Here is a 21,256-nt window from a genome sequence, read left to right on the forward strand (position 1 = left end):
CGCCATCACATCTGGTTTGCACTTAGTGGGACTATCATTTGTTTTTCAACAGGACAATAACCTAACACACCTCCAGGCTGTGTATGGGCTATTTGATCAAGGAGAGTGATGGAGTGCTGCATCAGATGACCTGGCCTCCACAATCAAACCACCTCAACCCAATTGAGATAGTTTGGGATGAGTTGGACCGCAGAGTGAAGGAAAAGCAGCCAACAAGTGCTCAGCATATGTGGGAACTCCTTCAAGACTGTTGGAAAAGCATGTCAGGTGAAGCTGGTTGATAGAATACCAAGTGTGCAAACTGTCAAGGCAAAGGGTGGCTACTTTGAAAATTCTCAAATATATTTTGATTTGTTTAACACTTTTTGGGTTACTACATAATTCCATATGTTATTTCATAGTTTTGATGTCTTCACTATTATTCTACAATGTAGGAAATAGTACAAATCTAGAAAAACCATTGAATGAGTAGGTGTCCAAACTTTTGACTGGTACTGTACACAAACGTGACCTAAGACTTGACTGAAACAGGAACCAACTTTGCCGCCATTCATGTATACAGTGGATATATACACATATGTGATATGAAATACTCACTAATTGATTGCACAACATACACACATTTGATTTCAGTTTGAATGTGATATGGCAGTTAGAGGCATGTTTATTCCGACATTCTAAAGAAAACAACATTGCCATGTTGATCTGACCCTTGCTGTTGGAATACCAGTGTCTGACGCTCGGCTGTCGCAGATGCACCACCCCCGACATTTGTCTAGTCAGATGCTTCAACCTTACCACTCAAACAAGCCCTTTGAGTCAGCGTGTCAGATCATATAGAGTAAAGCAAATTAACGAGTGCTACCTAGTGGTCAAACATGGAATAGCCGTTGACAAAAAACCCAACTCTGGTGGAAGGGGAAAAAGTACAGGCAAAATCCAGGCTAGAATGGGGTTTGTGTGGGGTTGACACTATTATAAAGGATTACTACAAAGGCCCAATAGTAAAGAGCCACTCCTTGAGATAATGGTAGTAAAATAAAAACACAACGTATGTTTAACCAGATTTAATATTTTTGAAACATTGGGTTTGGAAAAAGTACAAAAGTGATCAGTACGCCACAGTATGAAACCAGCTCAGTTTGGTGCAGAGCTGAAACGGTACGTTCCTTTAAAAAGCGTATTCTACAGATGTGTATTTATATAATTAACCAGCCTTACCTGACACACACACACTCACTAAAACCGATACAAGTTACACATTTTAAATACATAGGCTGATCCCTGTAATACCTTTACACTTATAAAAAAAATGCTGAAAAAGTACATTACAGCAGGTGTTCAACTTTTTGGGGCCGGGGACTCTTGTCATAGCAAATTCATCAGGGACCCCCTCTTAACCAGAACACAACTCGAGTGAGAAGTAGCAGCATACAAGCTAATACCCTACAAGCTAATGTCCTGCAATTCTACACATTTTGCTATGAGGCAGAGAACTTTAATTACAGTGCATTTATGTTCTGCATTTTCTTGGGTGAGAAGTAACGAGTTGAATAATAGATCACTGGTGGAGTACGGTCCCGTGTGGCTCAGTTGGTAGAGCATGGCGCTTGCAACGCCAGGGTTGTGGGTTCATTCCCCACGGGGGGACCAGGATGAATATGTATGAACTTTCCAATTTGTAAGTCGCTCTGGATAAGAGCGTCTGCTAAATGACTTAAATGTAAATGTACTGTGGATACCAATATCCCTGTGAGCCTCCCAAGGCCATTCTGCCCAGAGTTAAGAACAAACCGTAGATTAATATTACATTTTATTATACCCTCTAAACTTAATCCACGGATCCCGTCACCAAACCTAATTTAATAATTAATCTGTTAGTAATATTCATGATTTTTAAAATTAAATTGAAAACAAAAACTGTTATTTTGAGATCTGGCCGCAGAACTCCTGCATTACCTCCCCAGGGGCCCGTGAACCCCAATTTGAGAAACCCTACATTATAGTACAGGAGACCACAATGCTAACCTGTATATGTCAGTAAGTCATGCAGTATTACAAATCGTTCCACTACAGAAGAACAGCAAAGCACTACAGCTGTCACACAGTGAGAAAGAGGGCAGCCGTGAAGTGTCTCTACAAAACAAAGTTTAAAAATCTCTCATAGAGTTGATGGTTTTTGGACTTTAACATCTAGAGAGAGCTCTGCTGCTGTCAGTCACCCTTTTGACATTTGCATACATAGGAAGTTGAGAAGGGTCTCCAATAAGGAGGAGTTTCTCTTCCATAATTACGTCCATTTAGAAAAATATAATTAATATGTTACGAGAAAGTTGCTGTTGAAGAAAACAATTCTCCCAAACCTGGGAAATGCTCTTAGTATGTGGTGAGAAAAAGACCAAAAGCTACAAAATTTCATTGAATAAATAAAATTGCATGACATCCGTAAAAATCAAGTGGGATCTGTGATGTTGACAGAATCGTATCCACCTTGCGCAAAACATGCTGCTGGACCCGGGCAGTGTTAACGAGGCTCTCTCCTCACCCACAGTCACATCACATCCAGTGGCAGAGTAAAACTCAGGGTTAGAACATTTAAAACATGTTGAAATTGAGGATGCGTCCTTATTTTCATGTCAACATGAAAGAGGATTTCCATGTATAGCATGGTCACCTGTTTTCCAACGAATAACATAACTGAAAAGATCAAAATGATTGAGAAAACACAGGAAGGAGGGAGGGAAAGGTAGAATGGCATCAGGCTTTCAGTGTTAAAACAAAGAAGCCACTGAGCCGTGGTTGGGTGGGCTTGTCGTTACGGTAACAGCAGTGAACTCCCTGTCCTGTCAAACTTCTTGCCCTTTGAGAGGGCGGCCACTTGTTTCAGCAGCTCCCGGTTTTTGGCCTGTAGTAAAAGAAAATAAGTGAGTATGTGACCATCTATGTTTAATGAAAGCCTTTACCACAAGCTAGGAGCGTTTGATTATAGTGCCTTCAGAAAGTATTCACACCCCTTGACTTTCTCCACATTTTTGTTGTGTTACAGCCCGGATAAAATAATAAAAAAAGGGATTAAATTTAGTCTTTAGTCAAAAAGTATTCAACCCTTTTGCTATGGCAAAAATGTGCTTAACAAGTCACATGGGCTCACTGTGTGCAATATGTGTTTCACATTTTTATTAAAATGACTACTAATCTCTGTACACCACCAGAGCATGTGAGGGGAGTTGAGCAGTTGGAAATCCCACTCATTGGAGTGGTGCACCACTCCGGTGCTCCATGTCTTTCCCTACCGCTCCGCTAAAAACCACTCCGCGCTCACAGAAAAACAAACTGCCGCTCCAAATTCACTCCATTCAAATCACAATTTAACCAACACCCATCTATTTTTGTGACTACCTAGATCTACCAATTGGTTTGTAAGTATTGAAACCAAACCATATGGATTTTAAAGAAAAGTATTTGAATAAATATGAAAAGGTGAATGAAAAGAAGCTAACATTTCAAATAGACTAAATGTCATATTAAACAGCATATAAACACTAAATAGGCCAGTAGCCAGACAGGGAGCCTAAGGAACTAAAATGAATTTTTTAAAGCCATATTATTTCAAGGCTATAGCCTATAAAGAAATACATTGTGAAGCATTTGCGAGTGCGACATAATAGGCTAGTAGGGACAAACATTTTGTTGTATTAAATAATTAATCTATAAATTGTGCATATAGGCTGTGACTTACTTAGAATGAAATACAAATCTTATTAGAAACAAGTTACGCCAGTCTGTGGCTTCAGGCTCATGTGATGACTGGAGAGCCGGCCAGCAGCTGAGTATCCTCTCCACACTTTCAGAGCCACTGGGGATGCTAAACACCCTTTTGGCCACTCTTGCCAGGCTGGACAGAGATGCAGTTTTTCTCTCTCAATTGAACGTGGAATATGCCACGTTAAATTATGGCCTATTGCATAGATAATAGAACGAAAAGTTTAAGAGATCTGATTTTTAGGTAATAAATACTTTGCTACAATGACAGTGATCTATCAACCTCGTTCGTTTCTTTTAGCATGTGTACGTAGTTAGTACACCATCATGTTTTCGGGATACGTGTCTTTTCAGATTCCACATGGATTCTTTAGTTGTGGACACTACATCACCACACTCCCTCTGTTGGTCCTCATCTTTGTAAGTCACCTTGACTTTACACCAGTGTGTTTTATCAGTTTCTTTATGAAAATATTTAGTGAACTCCATGACAGTAGCTAAAGCAAGCGGCTATAGAAGCACAGAAGAAGACTATAAATGCATGTTAGGCCAGCCATGTCCTGAGTTCGTGAAGTGAGCGCTACTGGAGCGGGCGAGAAGGCCGACCCCCTAGCCTTTGCTCCACTCCGTGCTCCGCTTACATACTCTGTACCCTACACATACAATAATCTGTAAGATCCCTCAGTCGAGCAGTGAATTTCAACCACAAAGACCAGTGAGGTTTTCCAATGTCTCAAATAAGGGTAGATGGGTAAAAATAAAAAAGCTGACATTTGAATATCCCTTTAAGCATGGTGAAGTTATTAATTACACTTTAGATGGTGTATCAATACACTAAGGCACTATAAAGATATAGGCATCCTTCCTAACTCAGTTGTCGGAGAGGAATTAAACCGTTCAGGGATATCACCATGACAGTTACCGAGTTTAAATGGCTGTGATGGGAGGAAACTGAGGATGGACCAACATTGTGGTTATTACTCCACAATAGTAACCTAATTGACAGCATAAAAAGGTGGACGCCCGTGAAGAATTTTTTTCTCTTTCAAAACATGCATCCTGTTTACAACAAGTCACTAAAGTAATATTGCAAAAAATGTGGCAAAGCAATTCAGTTTTTGTCCTGAATACAAAGTAATATTTGGGGCAAATCCATTTTTATTTATTTACATTTTTTATTGAACCTTTACTTAACTAGGCACGTCAGTTAACAACAAATTCTTATTTACAATGACAGCCTACTCCGGCAAAACCTGGACGAGGCTGGGCCCAATCATGCGCCACCCTATGGGACTCCCAATCACAGCCGGATGTGATACAGCCTGGATTCGAACCAGGGACTGTAGGGACGCCTCTTGTACTGAGATGCAGTGCCTTAGACCATTGCACCACTCGGGATAGCGCCATAGTATTATTGGAGACCTGGAGAACTTAATTTCTGTAAAAAATTGTGGCACATTTAGAATGAAAAGTTAAGATTGTAAATGTGGTGGGTGCTCCTGGGTGGGTGGTAGGATGGGAGGTAGGGGCTACAATCAAATGTGATAAACTTTTCCAATCTTTCCTCTCTGTCTCTGTCTAGCCTATGGGAAAGTGTTTCTTGTCAGAAAGAACAGTGGTCATGATGAAGCTGTATGCCATGAAGGTGAGTCTATCGTCTTTGACATTGTCTTAATACAACACATTACAGAGTACCACTCTCCATATTTTTAAGCATAGTGGTGGCTGGATCATGTTATAGGTATGCTTGTAATCGTTAAGGACTGGGGAGTTTCAGGAAAACATTTTTACAGAATGGAGGTAAGCACAGGCAAAATCCTAGAGGAAAACCTGGTTTAGTCTGCTTTCCACCAGACACTGGCAGATGAATTCACCTTTCAGAAGGACAAAAACCTAAAACACAACGCCAAATTCTACACTGGAGTTGCTTACCCAGAAGACTGAGTGGCCGAGTAATAGTTTTGACTTAAATCTGCGGCAAGAACTGAAAATGGTTGTCTAGCAATAATCAACAACCAATTTAACAGAGCTTGTAGAATATTGAAAATAAAAAAATAAAATGGGCAAATGTTGCACAATTCAGGTCTGCAAACTCTTACAGACTTACCCAGAGACTCAAAGCTGTAATTGCTGCCAAAGGTGCTTTTACAAAGTATTGACTCAGGGGTATGAATACTTATGAAGAAACATGTTTTCACTTTGTCATTATGGGGTATTGCGTGACTAAAATCTATGTAATCCATTTTGAATTCAGGCTGTAACAACAAAATGTGGAATAAGGGGTATGAATACTATCTGAAGGTATGGTTCATCCTACTGTGTCTAACTTGTTAGGAAAGTTGTTTAAATCCCATGTGCTTGAGAAGCAACAGGTCAACATATGAGGTCCTGCCACGACAACTCAGGAAAGCATGCAGTTTATTAGGCTACAGATGAAATAAGATGAACTTCACAGGGTGGTGAAAGTGCACGGTGATGAGCTTGATGCTCCTCTCCAATAAATGTCAAGGGTCTTATTCTTTGACAAATAAAAATGATCTTGCCTGCATTGTATCTGCAAGCAGTTGGCTAGAGTGCACATGCCAATACCAGAGTGGGCACATTCACTATAGAGTGCAAAATGTTGAGAGAGAAAACGATCAGTAGAGTTAAAAATGCAATGGAAACCCATTTAACTTGTATTTTTATTCGGTACATGGGAATTTAAACGCAAAAGGTATTTTTATGTGCACTACGTCATCACGCACTGCCTTTTATGACCAACAAGTCAATTTGATGGAAACATCTCGGATGGGAAATTGTGCGTATTACTTTTATGCAGATTTTAGAATATTCACATGAAACTGTGTTGCCAATTGGATGGAAACCTAGCTAGGTGCCCACAAGATGTCTGGGATTTTTTCATGTCTGTATGGTAATTTTTACTCTACCTGTTGCTGTTCCATGGCCTCTTTGTGCGCCTTCTCCATGTTGTTCATCTTTACCCTCATGTTGGATTCCTGGTACTGGAAGTCTGCCTTGAGTTCTGTGAGCTGGAAGTACAAAACAAAGAGGGAGACGATCTGGTGAATACAACATGACCAAAAGTCACATTGAACATAGCAAAACGGATAGTTTGTCAAATCAAATCGTATGTCACATGTGCCGAACGCGATAGGTGTAGTAGACCTTACTGTGAAATGCTTACTGACAAACCCTTAACTCTTTTTTCTTAACTGCGTTGTTGGTTAAGAAAATATTTACTAAATAAACTAAAGTAACAATAACGAGGCAATATGAGTCAATGTGCGGGGGTACAGGTTAGTCATGGTAATTTCAACATGTAGGTTGACTTTGCATAGATAATAAACAGTGAGTAACAGCAGTGTAAAAACAACGCAAATAGTCCGAGTGGCCATTTGAATAATTGTTCAGCAGTCTTATGGCTTGGGGGTAGAAGCTGTTAAGGAGCCTTTTGGTCCTAGACTTGATGCTCCAGTACCGCTTGCCGTGCGGTAGCAGAGACAACAGTCTATGACTTGGGTGGCTGGAGTCTGACAATTTTGAGGCCTTCCTCTGACACCGCCTAGTATATAGGTCCTGGATGGCAGGAAGCTTGGCCCCAGCAATGTACTGGGCCATACGCACTACCCTCTGTAGCACCTTACGGTCAAATGCCAAGCAGTTGCCATACCAGGCAGTGATGCAACGGGTCAGGATACTCTCGATGGTGCAGCTGTAGAACTTTTTGAGGACCCATGCGAAATCTTTTCTCCTGAGGGGGAATAGGCGTTGTCATGCCATCTTCACAACTGTCTTGGTACAATGATAGTTTGTTGGTGATGTGGACACCAAGGAACTTGAAGCTCTCGACCCACTCCACTACAGCTCCGTTGATGCGAATGGGGGCATGTTCGGCCCTCCTTTTCCTGTAGCCCACGATCGGCTCCTTTGTCTTGCTCACATTGAGGGAGAGGTTGTTGTCCTGGCACCACACTGCCTGGTCTTGGACCTCCTCCCTATAGGCTGTCTCATCATTGTCAGTGATCAGGCCTACCACCTTTGTGTCATCAGCAAACTTAATGATGTTGGAGTCATGCTTGGCCACGCAGTCGTGGGTGAACAGGAAGTACAGGAGGGGACTAAGCACGCACCTCTGAGGGGTCCCCGTGTTGAGGAACAGCGTGGCAGGTGTTGTTGCCTACCATTACCACCTAGGAGCAGCCCGTCTCAGCAGTGGTCGTTTAGGGGCATGAATTACTGTGAAGATACAATTAGGTGTGTACCTTTCGGTCCTTCTCCAGTATTGTCTGATCCCTCTGTTGAAGCATTCTCTTTAATGACATCACTTCTTCTTTCAGCTGGCTGATCAGAATGAAGTTGTCCGTTCCTCCAGAATCCATAGATTGGGTAATGGAACTACTGATGGGAGAGAGGACAGAGAGCAGGGAAGAAAAGTTAAGATGTTAGAAAAAGGAAAGTACCTTAACTCAGATCTTTCACACTGACCCACTTTGTACCATTCCCTGCTCCAACACACCTTGATGGCATCTATCACAGAGATGTGTGTTAGAACAATGAAGGTCAAAAAAGTGTCAGTAGGAACCTACTGGATGTTTTCCATGTTAACTTCAAAAGTTAGAGCTGGCTTGTAACTCCTTACATGTGATTGAAACTCCTCTCGTACCTGTCCCCGTTGGATGGCTTCACCTCCAGTTTTGGCTTCTTCTTTGGGGTCTCCTTCTGGATCGAAGACGATTTATGGCTGAGGGGAGAACCAACACACAACTTTAGCCACTGAGGCTCTCCATCAGACCTGTAAAGTGTCCCAGAGTATGCCATAGTTCAACTAAGTTGTATAACTAGGCAAATATACTTGTCATAACAGTCAATCAAGACTGGGGGGGGGGGGATACACATCTTACCTCTGCTTCCACAGTCCCTGCTCCTGCTCTGGACTTAGGCTCCCACTGAGTCTACAAAAAGACAACAAAGAACAAACACCAAGTTATCACATTTTTCCCTTCCAACATGTTCCTTTAAATATCTGACACATGCATAATTACTCAGAGACCACAACATCCTTCCAAAAAGTGCCCGTTCAGCACAATATATATACAGTATTGTGACAGAGTAGAGACCTGCAGAAGATCCGCATCACAGAGGAAGTAATGGCCTAACAGTTAGAGGATAGGGCTGTGGCACCATGGCCTACTTATGTGAGCTGCTGTGTCTGTGCTGCTGGTGGTGTTGATGATGATGCTGCTGTCTGGAGTGGTGGTCCTTCTCATTGAGCGAGGAGTTGGAGTGGGAGGAGCTGAAGCCTTTCCTTTGCTCCTTGGTCTTCTGCAGCACACGGCGGTAGGACAGAGTGCATAGCCAGCACAGCAGCTTCCCATCCACCTGACAACACACACAGGTCAGTGGAAAATGGTAAATACGCAACCCCATGAGTGCTGGACAAAGTGTGTTAGGGTATCAATGCAGCGGGTGTGCGTGCCTACCTTCCTCCTACCCTCTTCCTTGCGGTCAAATGCACACTGTTGTTTGCACTGCTCACAGGTCTGTGGAGGTCCATACTTCTTCTCTGAGTTAGTGCAACGCTGACACTTTGTTCCGATGAAAGCAGCAATGATGTTACAATACTGGCAGGGTTTAGGCTGAGTGGGGAACAGAAGAAGATTTGGCAAACATAACCATAACGAAGTCAATACATGCTGTAAAATTATAACAGAGGCGTCAATTCAAGTCAAAACTTACCGTCCCAAACTGCTTTACATTCTGGGCACATTTCTTGCAAATTGTATTTGTTTTGCTGGAATAGAGAATGTGAAAAAGAAATCGCATCAACATCCTGGAACCAATGTTATCACTATATTACATGGTGATGCCTTTGGAATAACAATACCATGCACAGTAAAGGTGATGGAGCAAAACTCACCTCTCCTGCTGAAACTCTGATCTGCAGTATGTACACTTGACGATGGGATGAGCGATGCGACACTCCTGTTGACACAAGAAACAAAGCATTTGAGGGATTCATCTGTTGGAGTTTATTCAGCCCTTTCAAGTCCATTTGCTTAAAAATAAATGCAAACAGATACAATGTAAGACATAACATTTTAAGAATTCACTAAACTCTAAATCGTGAGTTTGGTTTGTCTCAAATGTCAAAACCCCTTTGTATGGCGTTATTTAGTGTTATGCATTTGTTTACAATAATTAACCATGCATGGAATAGTGTTCTTACCTTTTATTCAGACACAGGTTTTCAAGCCTTCTACAGTATGTGTGTGGTGTGCTTATTATGGCAATGTGAAATATGCATTTCCAACGCACCAGCATGAATAGAAAAATGTGATCATTTGCAACGAATTATAACTTGATTTTTGCCCATTGCATGAAGAATTTATGTGGAACATAGCCTACACTACCGGCCGAAGAGGGATGCTACACTGAGCCCCTAGAATTCAATTTTGTAGCTGCCGGTAGGTTAAAGACACCGACGCCGTGGCTACATTGATGATAAATTATACGTATTTGTAAAGGGAATGAAGTGTAAACAAATGCTAAATGAACAGGTCATGGGAGGCGTAATGTGAAAAGATCTAGCTAGCTAGTTAACCAATGTTCATCTGACGTTATTTTGTCTGCTACACCCAGCAGACACTGCATGAATAGAAAAAACATTTCGCGAATAAATTATATCGTCCTGCGTGTGACATTATCTAACAGGGTGGCCATTTGCGTCCCAGACAGGTTGCAAGGATAATAGTTAGTTGTTACATAATCTATCATCAAAGCCATCGCTTGCGATAAGTGCTGAATGTGGCCAGAGACCTTATAATTAAACATCTAGGGAGCAGTCGAAATGCATATGAGCCTGTAGCAGTTGCTTTGTCATCTATTCATATTGCAAAATGTGGTGCTAGTTAACTAGCTAACTATCACCCAAACACTTCCAGTCCAAACCTTGCACAGTTGCTGTCCCTGCGACAGTTCTTCGAAAGGATACCGCTGGTTACACTTCGTACACGCGTACAGGGCCGATGTTGCCATTATCACCAAGATCAAGAAAAAGTCAAAGATAAAAACAAATAGAGTGAAATAGCTAGTCACCCAGACAATGTGTTGTCAAACAATTTCCTTGGTAGCTAACGTTAGCTAACTAAGCCTGTAGCTAGCCAATAATAGCTAAGCTAATGCTAAATAAATAGCTAAATATTCTTAAATATCTATCATCTCTCTCTGCGGTCTAGCTAACATAAGTTACTTGACATAGGTAGTCAAAAATACTGATCTAGCATCCGCAAAATTGATAAACAAGAGTAAAATGTCAATCTTTTTTTCCGCTGTTCTTAGCTAGCTAGTCCTATTTTCCCTTTCTCTTTTTTGTATCCGCAGCGACGTCATTCAAACCGGATGCGGCCAACTACAGAAGAAAGAAAGAGAAGCCAATCATGACATATCATTAGTGCGCGGGACTTTGTATTTTGAAACACAGAAGCCAATCACAGTGCAAAACAACACAGCGATTAGGTTCCATTAAGCTGCCTCAATTTGTATCACTGTGATAAGAGGAATATGGAAACAAAGTAACTAGAATGTACATGTGCAGTGTTGCTGTTAGATATTTTAATTATAAAAGCTAGCTTGTAATGTAATTGTAATGTAATTAAATGTCACTGTCAGATGGCTGGGGATAAAAGAGAACAATATATTCATACCATTTTGTACATTGTCAGAGTCATTCTGAAAATATTAGGCAATGCAATGGTACTATGAATTCTCATGAAGATTGTGTTCACAACACACATTTAATTTGTGGTGATCTTTTATTTATCATTAAATGAAGTCAACAGCAACCGGCGTCAATCCCGGATCAAAGAGCAAAGTAAATCCAGGCTGGATAAACTGCTGACGTGCTGGGCCATTTGCTGTGGTTCACAGGCAATATAAAGTACTTCGTCATGTTGTATCTACCTACCTAGTAACAATATATTGGTGATCATAATATATAAGGACAAGAAAAAGTTTTATTTCCTATTTTGCAAATTAACATTTAAACAAAAACAAATAAATTATCAAAATATCTTGGTCAAACGTGTATTGTTGACAGGCATGGGTTACAGTCCATGGTAGTCACCTTGCTTTAAGTTAATGGCCTGCAATTAAATTGACCATAACATTCTTACCAAATTAATTATTCTACTAACACATAAATATTAGTTAAACAGTTACTGATTTATATTGATTAAGGATGTGCCCTTGTGAGGCCATGAAAAAAGCCACTTCATCATTGCACTAGTGGGGAATGAGCCTCAATACTTTTCCTCTGGTTAGTAATCAGATCACCTTTCAAAGACAAAACCCTGTTGTGACTATTTATTTTAAACAACAGTGCAAAGCTCTACATCACTGTGCCTGTGAGAGGCGTTGTTGGCGAGTCTTAACATCTTCCATGGAGAAATGGTTAGTGTCATCTGTGGCATTCAGTTTCTAGTTTCTGTAGAATTTATTATTCTATACATATGCAGCATTTATTAACAACCTGTGGGTATGACCTTTCAACTAAACCATGTCATGCACATTGTCAATTTTACTGATCTGTTTTCGGTACACAGTCTGCAACGTGACGTACACATCATCACCAAAGCCCTCAAGTTATCACCTAATTATAACTGAGACTCAGAGCTCAGTATTAACCTAAAAGTGTATGGTATAAACTGTACACACAATCTAGGCTAAGGGAATCGAAATAATATGTAGTTAATTTGCTAGTAAAAATAACTCAACAGCTTAGAAAACATCAACATACTGATCAGATGGAATGTCATACATAACTATACACCCACATTCATTCATACCTATTTGGTCAAAATATGTGTCCATTCAGTAACTATTTTCTCAGCTTCAAAACCATTTGCAGACATTTCTGACCTCAAAACCTATGTCAAGTAGAAATAAACAGAAAATTGCTTAAATAGCATGTCTTTTTTTTTTCTTTTACAATTCTCCACCTCGCTTTCACGACGGAGAAATTCATTGAGCATGTTAGCTACTTGTTTTATCCTATTAATAATTTAGTTTACTTATTACTTTAGAATAAACTAATGCATTAATACTGGATGTAGTTAAGCCGATATGCAATAGCATACTTGTGAGGGATTATTTGATGATCATTATATGTTACAGTACTCGTGACCCTGGTAGCAGAGGTCAGCGAAGTATAGTATGGCTATAGTGAGGTGGTCTCAGAGATAAATAGAGGACTCATCTTTATATATGTGCCATTATAGCATGTGTGACAGCATAGGCAGTGCCATTGAGGCTACAACCCATAGGAATCCCCACCCTATTGAAAACGTTGATTACTTTAAAATGGCAGAAGCATGGTGGAAGCCCTTAATGATGCTACCCATGCTAAAACAGCCTTTTGGCCACTAGAGGCCTCTGTTATTGTCTATGGGTGGTCTGAAAAAGAGGCAGCACGTCTTTTTGGTGCATAGACAATATAGGGTTCTGACCATAGGCATATAAATTCATATTCTTATTATATTTCTATGGGTCTGACCCTGTACGACCTCAGCTGTTGGGCAGTGAGATGGAACAGCCAAAGGCCAATACATGGTTTCTACAGACACTTGGTGGTTGCGCTGCTTCCTACAGGAGTGTGTCATGTTAAGCAGGAATGTGTGACACAGCAAGTCCCCTGCAGTGCAGTCTATTAGTTATGGGCATGGCACCTTATCGTTGTGGGGCATCAGTCCTCAGCCTTACTCTATAAGCCCCCTGTCAAACAATGTTTGTCAAACAAAGGTCTGAACGGGAGTGATGGAGCGGGTGGGCGAGCCCGCCCTCTCAGTGGAGGAGGCAGAGCGATTGGTCACGTCTCGCTGCAGCTCCTCCACCCTCTTCTGAAGCTCCGCCCGCTTGACCAGCAGCTCCTTGTAGCGCTGGTGAACAGGCTCCTGGGAAGAAGGTACACAAACAGTAGTGGTCAACACTAGAACATAACTATGCTATAAACAAGCATATAAACTGCTATTTATACTCATACTAACAAGGCAACAGTAAACATGTCGTCCCCCACAAATTATGCAGCCCCCCCCCGGCCAATTGAGATACCGTGTGTGACTAACAGATCCCGCCTTGGGCCAGTCAGTGTAATTTTGTAAATGCCGGATCTTTATGGCAAGACGCAACATTCACTCAACTTTGGTCAAACTTGGGCCAGTGCTGTAGGAGATATCGCGTGTGACTAACATACTAACGGGCAGAGAGAGATCCATAGTTCCCTTCTCAATTTCATTTGGACAATTATACAAGATAGCATAAATATTACTACTATCAACATCATTACTACTACTATGAAAGTGAGGTAGTTTGCCCAGACCTGTGGCCTCATGCGAGGGTTCCAGCGGATGTAGTAGCCCACCCAGAGCTCCAGGTGGCGCATGCTGACCACTGGGAACAGCACATGGTTGGAATAGTTGACATAAAGAGGGTTGGTGAACTCTTCTAGCTGGCTGTTGATGTAGGCCCACAGAGAAACTGTCTTCTTAGGCAGCTCCTGCAGAACAATTAGATGTATGAGATGTTGGTTTTAACATTAGCAAATAAAACATATCCCTTAGCATATTCCTATTAGCACTGTTATGACAACTGTGTATGAAATGTCATCCATGAGAGACAGTCAAATAAACATTGAGTTTAGTTTCAGGTTTTCTGAATTGCACTCCATCCAAGTGGTGTTTAAACCTAACATAGTCTGCACTCTCACCTCCTTCACCCTTTGCTGTTCACTGTTACACATGAATGTCCCAAACAGGCAGCTGTACATGTGGTCCAGGATGGTGACCAGGAAGTACTCGTTGAACTCAAAGGCTGCAGGAAACTAGACAGGAACAGTTAAATTATAATCCATATACGATCAGGAGAATCCGGAGGGATTATGTACATCAGTAAAACATCCTGTGTAATGTGTGTACCTTATTACTAAGCCTGGATTTTTTTCTGGTCAGGTCACATGACTACCCATCAACACCCCCTACCAGTGATGTCCCTCACCTGTCGGGTAATCTGCCACACACAGTCAATGAACTGCAGGAAGACAGGCGAGCGGTCTGCGTCTGTGTGGTTCTTATCCCCATGACCGATCCTCTGGAAGGAGAGTGGGGAAGGAGGGAGAAGAACAGAAAGTCAAGTGACCGTAACGGCTGAACAAAACACAAGAAGGGTAAAGCTGTGCCATGGCGATGGTTGATCCATGCGAGTCAGGAAATTAGGAAGTTTCAAACCATTTTAACTTCTCTTACCACATTAGAATATCCCGAGCATTTCCAAAACGTAAATGAGTGGTTTAGCTTGGTATAAGGAACACTACACAGTGAGAGGGAGTAAAGGCTTATTTACTAGCTGGAAGCGGTGGCCAAAGCTCAGCCACTCTTTCTCCAGCAGCACCTGGAAGCCGCGGATGGTGCGGTAGTGTCCGTCCAGCATCAGCATAGCCAGGGAGGTGAGCTGGGCAGTACGGTCCCATCCATCACTGCAGTGAACTACCACTGAAGTCTTCCCAGACTCTACCTTGTCTGCAATACGCAGTGCCCCAGCCAGGATCAGCTACACAGGGAACAGAGAGACAGGTTCAACAAATAATCACAACCTTGATTTTTTTCTCTCCCTTCTGTCCTCACCTTGATGTGCTCCAGCCAATGAGTGGACTCGAGGTTGGAGAGCCAATGGGACTCCTCGATGTTGGGATAGACCACCTCCTTCAGCTTGCGCAGTGACTCTCTCATCACATGGATGTTGTGGATGTCCAAGAACACCAGCTCTGCATTCTGATAGGCATCCTCACTCTCATAGCCACCCCCTTTCATCTGAGGAGAACGCAGGGAATGCAGTCATCTCTTGGAATTGAATATACTCTTTGAATAACACTGAATAGTTTTCATACTTACAGAATGTAATTATCTGTGAGAGGAGATCAAAATCAAATCCAAAGAAAATAATGCTATGGGTTGAGCATTGAACTGTATAGGCATTGTGTGTGGGAAATGCACTTTGACTCAAAATAAAACATGATTATTATTACTAACTACATACCTTGTTGGCGGCAGCATTGACGCTAGGCCTGGCATCGAAGATGAAGAGCTTGTGGGACTGAGCATTGGCATCCATGATGGCCTGGAGGTACTTCTCATCGTCTTTGCTACGCTTGCCGTTGACCCCGACCATGGGCTGACTACAGCGGGTCACTGTGGCCTGGCTCTCTGGGTGGATCCACGACAGCACCTGCAGAGCGACAGCAGAGGCATTGGCACGGACATTAACACAAGACCGCAGGCACTACATCAGCGTACTACTACAGAGGTACCGCAGACAGTTAAAGAGTGGGGACAGTGTGAAGTGTAAATGCTAACTCACAGGTATCCTGCCCTTGGCTCTGAAGGCAGCCACTCTCTTCAACTCCTCATCTGGTATGTTGACAGGCACCACCAGGTTTGATGGGTAAGTGTCACACACTTCGTAGTGATCATTCACTTTAGTTATCCTCCAGCTCTCGTTGGGTAATCCCTACACACACATACGAGTATAAAAACATTTAAAAATAACTTATACCTAAAGCCCAGATTTTTTAAATCTTCCAAATACCTGTCTTTTGTATTCCGCTTGAGCATCATACACTTTCCAGCCATTTTCAGGATAGACCTGCCCATACTCAAAGGCAAAGGTTGGCTGTGGATGACAGAGGGAAAGAAATAGTCGGTCAGTTGGCCCTGGGCCTTTATAGTACACAGTAGCAGACCATGGGCAACAGACCTAGTGACTCACTCACCAAACCATTGGAAACAGGAAAGGCAAATTTCATCAGGATCTCGAAAATTGACTTCCTGAGTGAGTCCTCCATCTGCTTGTGTGCAAACCGCAGATTACGGATATCCTGAGACAGAGTGACAGGTCACTGTAACCATTGTCATTTACACTCAGAGAAAGAAGAAGCACTAGAATGCAGTGATTAGAGGCTGAAGCGTAAGAAAAATGCCTGTTCTCTTTGAGAGCAACAAAGATATTATATATTAGTATAAACATCAGGTAAGGGATGTTCCAGACATTTTTTGGGTGGTCACTGCTCACCTTGCAGACCAGCCCGTAGGAGACCTCACCACGGCTAGATGCACCTCCTATCTTCTCCACGCGGCTCACTACCCCCAGGGGCAAGTCCAGCACAAACGCTGGTTCCTAGGAGACAAAGGAAATAATAAGAACACTGATTAGACATCCTGAAGATTGTAATGGAGACAAATCGAAAGCTGAAAAGCATACCCTGTCCATGCATCTGAAGAACAGTCTGTAGTTAGTGACAGTCAATGTCCCCCTCAGTGCACCGATGTAAGGACAGATGTAGGTGACGTCTTTGGCTGTTAGAAAATACAAATAAAAGTTTAAGCAGGTCATTCCATTAAACCCAAAATAACCCATAGCTGGGGGGTGGGGGAGATGACCTACCCATGTCTTGCACACTTTCCTTTGGTAGTAACTGTGGTTCTTCTTTGTTTGAATCCCTGAGCACCTGTATATAAAACAATATCCAATGTATAGGTAAAACATACAGAGTAACCAACAGCACAAATCAAGTTGATTATTTTTACTTAAACACCAACGCAAATCTTTGAGGGAAGAGGGATGGAAGACTTTACCTTGGCAGCTGCTTTAGGTCTGCCCTGAAATCATTAGGAGAAAAGCGAGAGGGTTAACCGCAGACATGCTTAAGATGCTATTGCTACATTAGTAGAACTGAATCTATGTAAAGTTGTACGTAAAAATCCATGTACCAACCCGTAGTTCTGGGGAGAACTCTGTTGAGGTGGACCCATTGTCAGAAGACATCGCATAGGGGGTCTTGGCAGCGTGAGTGGACCGGTCAGAACGAGACGTGGACGTACTGTCAACAGAATTGCAGAATACGTGTACTATAGGATAATGAGCAGTGAGAAATAATACCATACCAAAATTGCTTGTTCATTTGACAGCCGTGTTCGCTAAAGCAGAAACTAAATGGCTGGCACCTAGCCCAGGGGACTGGAGAATAGATCCACTCTGTATGTTACAGACCCTCTCTGATTTTCAGTCCCCTGGGCTATTTGTACCCAGACTAGATGGCTGTGGAATCTGACATTATGTCTAGCTAACTAGATAACGTTAGTAGTATAAACTAAGGCTTGCTTTCTTGGGCAAACTGTTTACCTTCTCGGCTGCCTGCTATAGCGACTTTTGTAACCTGAATCTCCCAGTAAGGTTTAGCTGATACTTCAACATCTGTCATTGAATTACACTAGTATAATTCAATATCTTCATTATCGCCAATTTTTCGCCACATTTAGATAGCAAGTAGTTAGACAATTATAAAAGCTCCTGTCAATCGACTACACAGGGAGCTAGTTGAACGAGCCCCACCTGGACAATGAATCAACACTGGCCTGCCTTGACGAGGAATGCTTCGAACCCAGACTATCGATGCTTCCGCTCTTCTCCATGGTAAATCTTAGTAAAGTTTTAAAATATATGAATTTGAGGCGATTGGGCAGATATCTACATGCAACTGTTTTGATTCCGTCCTTGGTGAAAAGTAAATCCCAAGAACAGACAGGAAGCTGCCATCTTTTCCCAGAGTTCCCAATCCATAATAAACAAGGGAGTGGTGTTTGGAGTTGGGGTAGCGCCCCCTGCCGCCATTACTGGTTATTACATGTAGCCCAACACTATCTTCATCATTAACAACAGCAACATGCTTCAGGAATACAGATTTTTAAAGATAAATATGTGGAGAGAAGGTGAAGATGTGGATTGAGAAAGGACACGTACTCAATACATTGTGTGAACAATATTTTACTTGTCCACAACTATTAATTAAGAACAAATGTAAATATCCAGTGCATGATGTTAACATGTAGATTCAGAATTCACAGAATTATCTCTATTATTTGGAAATAGGAAAATGCAAACATACATACTGTACAGTACATCAACATAATAACTGAATATAGCTGTTCCAAAAACAAAAAGCATATAGACCCTATGCCATTTGTACCTGTCACACATTCAAAAAGCAATGTCCAAAGGGTGAGATGATCAGTCCCAGATTTAGACCAAACCCTGAAAACAACATTTGGGGTTCTACAGGCAATACAGGGAATCCCCAAAGTGGTGGTAACGCCAATTCAACCATTTACATGTTAAGACAAATCTGTGCGCTATCAACTAGTACATTTCTAACAAAAAATATACAGTTTTACAGTATTATGTATTCCAATCACTAACATTGTTATATACACAATACCACAAAGTATCAATCCAGCAGTTTCTGACATTGAAGGCAACTTAGACAAAGTAAGGCAAGCTTGTAACATTCTGTTTATAATGTACATGTTTTGACCTGGTAACCTTCAATACCTGCCTGTAAAGATTCACACAAAGTTAAAATATCATTGATAGAAACTCCAGGCAAAGGGGGAAAAAAAATATTTGAAAAATGAGATCAAAGCCATCAGTATTGTCTTCTACAATGATGTGTAATCAATCCTTTTCTGTCTCCCCCTGCTATCTGCATTGTGTTGCTCTATACCTGCTGCAATGTGACACACTCTAATGATCATTTAGATTTCTGTATCAGCAACAACACCACACAACAACCTGTAAAATAGGTGTATTTTCAGGGGGAGGTAATACATTACTGATGATGTAGTTGTTAGTTTGTCTTGCTGTGTCGGAGGGCTACCATTGGTCTCATCGTCCCTTCCCTGCTCTGTCTGTCCGTCCTGTTCTCCCTGCTCTGTCTGTCCGTCCTGTTCTCCCTGCTCTGTCTGTCTGTCCGTCCTGTTCTCCCTGCTCTGTCTGTCCGTCCTGTTCTCCCTGCTCTGTCTGTCCGTCCTGTTCTCCCTGCTCTGTCTGTCCGTCCTGTTCTCCCTGCTCTTTCCGTCCTATCCATTCTGCTTTTCCTGTAGCTGCTCAAACTCTGCATCTAGGTAATCCAGAGAATAGTTTCCCGGCTTGTGAGAGACCTTGCCCCACTGTTCTCTATTGCTAGCCACGGTGTCATACAGCTCTGCCGACCTGGGGAACAGGTCCTGGAGGAGTCTGCAGGAGAAGGGAGCAAAGCCGGGAGGAAAGTATAGTCAGACACAAGCTAAGTAGGGACCACTAATATGCATATACAACACACAACAGTTCTTATTGTCTGAGATAACAATTACACCACTCATCTCCTAGATATGGGGGTTACAGATCAGTCAGAGGCTCACTTGTAGATGGGCATGGCTATGTGCTCCATGAAGCCTGTCTGTAGCTCTGGGATGTAGGCCTTCTCTCTGTCCATCATCTCACTGGGACGGTTCCCCATAGCCTTCTCCTGCAGCCACAAGCACAGGGACACATACACACAGGAAATTGTAAAGGTTCCTGTACTACATGGACACAGAGAACAATTCGATGGATACAATGTTTGGCATTCATAAAAAATTGCATACATACCAGATCTCCTTGAGAAAAGAATTCCTTGTAAATGAGCCCCTGTCACAAAAACAGACATGAGTTTCATGTTAGCATACTACATGGAGGCCATCTTACTAAGAACAATAAAATGTATGTAAATGAAATAAGGAGGAGGGGTGAACACAGTTGGTTTAGCGGCAGGCAGGTAGCCTCAAGGTTAGAGCATTGGGCCAGTAACCGAAAGGTTGCAGGTTTGAATACCAGAGCCGACAAGGTGAAGCATTTTTTAAATCTGTCACTGTACCCTTGAGCAAGGCACTTAACCCTAATGGCTCCAGGGGCGCGACCCCACTTCCTGCAGATGTCTCAGGGGGAATTGGAATATCCTCCCAAAAACATTTCCATTACACACAAGTATAAAAGGACAAATATAAGCACCCCCAAAATTCTTATTAGAGGAGTCAGATCTGAGTGGGTTCTTACTGCAATCTTCCAGGTGGTCTTCCAGTCCTTGGTCTGGTCAGAGAGGTCACAGGAGGTCATGATCAGGCACAGTAGCAGGTTATGGTGCTGAGGTTCTTTGGTGTTGTAGCCCACTGGAAGACAAAACAGACAATATGATCTAATTCAATTTTTATTTAACCTTTATTTAACAGTGGGGTGGCAGGTAGCCTAGTGGTTAGAGCGTTGGGCCAGTAACAGAAAAATTGCTCGATCGAATCCCCGAGCTGACAAGGTAAAAATCTGTTGTTCTGCTCCTGAACAAGGCAGTTAACCCACTGTTCCTAGGCTGTCATTGTAAATTAGACTTTGTTCTTAACTGACTTGCCTCGTTAAATAAAGGTACAATTCAAAAATTCAAAACTAGGCAAGTCAGTTATGAACAAATTCTTATTTACAATGACGGCCTACCCTGGCCAAACCCTAACCCGGACCAATTGTGCGCCGCCCTATGGGACTCTCAATCACGGCCGGTTGTGATACAGCCTGGAATCGAACCAGGGTCTGTAGTGATGCTTAG

At 42.2% G+C, this 21,256-nt stretch overlaps 3 protein-coding genes across 8 annotated transcripts in view; all 3 read right to left on the bottom strand.

Moving 5' to 3' along the window:
- Positions 1-1,052: 1,052 nt before the first annotated feature.
- LOC139537311 (protein FAM76B) lies at positions 1,053-11,152 on the bottom strand. Of its 4 annotated transcripts, none has more exons than XM_071338473.1 (10): positions 10,714-11,152; positions 9,683-9,747; positions 9,502-9,556; positions 9,246-9,401; positions 8,957-9,144; positions 8,667-8,717; positions 8,429-8,506; positions 8,028-8,163; positions 6,693-6,794; positions 1,053-2,905 (listed from the first exon to the last, which is right to left on the bottom strand). In XM_071338473.1, the coding sequence occupies exons 1-10, from the start codon at positions 10,798-10,800 to the stop codon at positions 2,816-2,818; spliced, it is 1,008 nt and encodes a 335-aa protein (XP_071194574.1). In that variant the 5' UTR covers positions 10,801-11,152; the 3' UTR covers positions 1,053-2,815. The 4 variants fall into 4 exon arrangements, with proteins under 4 accessions (XP_071194574.1, XP_071194573.1, XP_071194575.1 ...); XM_071338472.1 differs by having other exon boundaries at positions 8,405-8,506; positions 10,714-11,068; XM_071338474.1 differs by having other exon boundaries at positions 8,028-8,160; positions 10,714-10,942.
- Positions 11,153-12,111: 959 nt separating this feature from the next.
- On the bottom strand, positions 12,112-18,430 carry LOC139537310 (phosphatidylinositol-3,5-bisphosphate 3-phosphatase MTMR2). Of its 3 annotated transcripts, none has more exons than XM_071338467.1 (16): positions 18,202-18,430; positions 17,584-17,689; positions 17,445-17,468; positions 17,254-17,317; positions 17,071-17,165; positions 16,882-16,986; positions 16,583-16,687; positions 16,399-16,482; positions 16,171-16,320; positions 15,850-16,038; positions 15,438-15,623; positions 15,157-15,363; positions 14,812-14,904; positions 14,525-14,638; positions 14,138-14,314; positions 12,112-13,712 (listed from the first exon to the last, which is right to left on the bottom strand). In XM_071338467.1, exons 1-16 carry the CDS (start codon positions 18,279-18,281, stop codon positions 13,551-13,553), a joined length of 1,941 nt encoding a protein of 646 aa, XP_071194568.1. In that variant the 5' UTR covers positions 18,282-18,430; the 3' UTR covers positions 12,112-13,550. The 3 variants fall into 3 exon arrangements, with proteins under 3 accessions (XP_071194568.1, XP_071194569.1, XP_071194570.1); XM_071338468.1 differs by having other exon boundaries at positions 17,584-17,717; positions 18,202-18,341; XM_071338469.1 differs by lacking the exon at positions 18,202-18,430 and adding an exon at positions 17,992-18,132.
- A 187-nt stretch (positions 18,431-18,617) lies between these two features.
- LOC139537312 (cGMP-dependent 3',5'-cyclic phosphodiesterase-like) overlaps positions 18,618-21,256 on the bottom strand; it is a 47,313-nt gene continuing 44,674 nt past the window's right edge. Inside the window, exons 26-29 of the mRNA XM_071338475.1 lie at positions 20,719-20,831; positions 20,275-20,313; positions 20,046-20,152; positions 18,618-19,881 (exon numbers count right to left, since the gene is read on the bottom strand). Of these exons, the coding sequence (XP_071194576.1) occupies positions 19,725-19,881; positions 20,046-20,152; positions 20,275-20,313; positions 20,719-20,831 (416 nt within the window). The 3' untranslated portion in view covers positions 18,618-19,724. The remainder of the gene's footprint in view (positions 19,882-20,045; positions 20,153-20,274; positions 20,314-20,718; positions 20,832-21,256) is intronic.

Source organism: Salvelinus alpinus, chromosome 13, assembly GCF_045679555.1.
Source record: "Salvelinus alpinus chromosome 13, SLU_Salpinus.1, whole genome shotgun sequence".
NCBI classification, from domain to species: domain Eukaryota; kingdom Metazoa; phylum Chordata; class Actinopteri; order Salmoniformes; family Salmonidae; genus Salvelinus; species Salvelinus alpinus.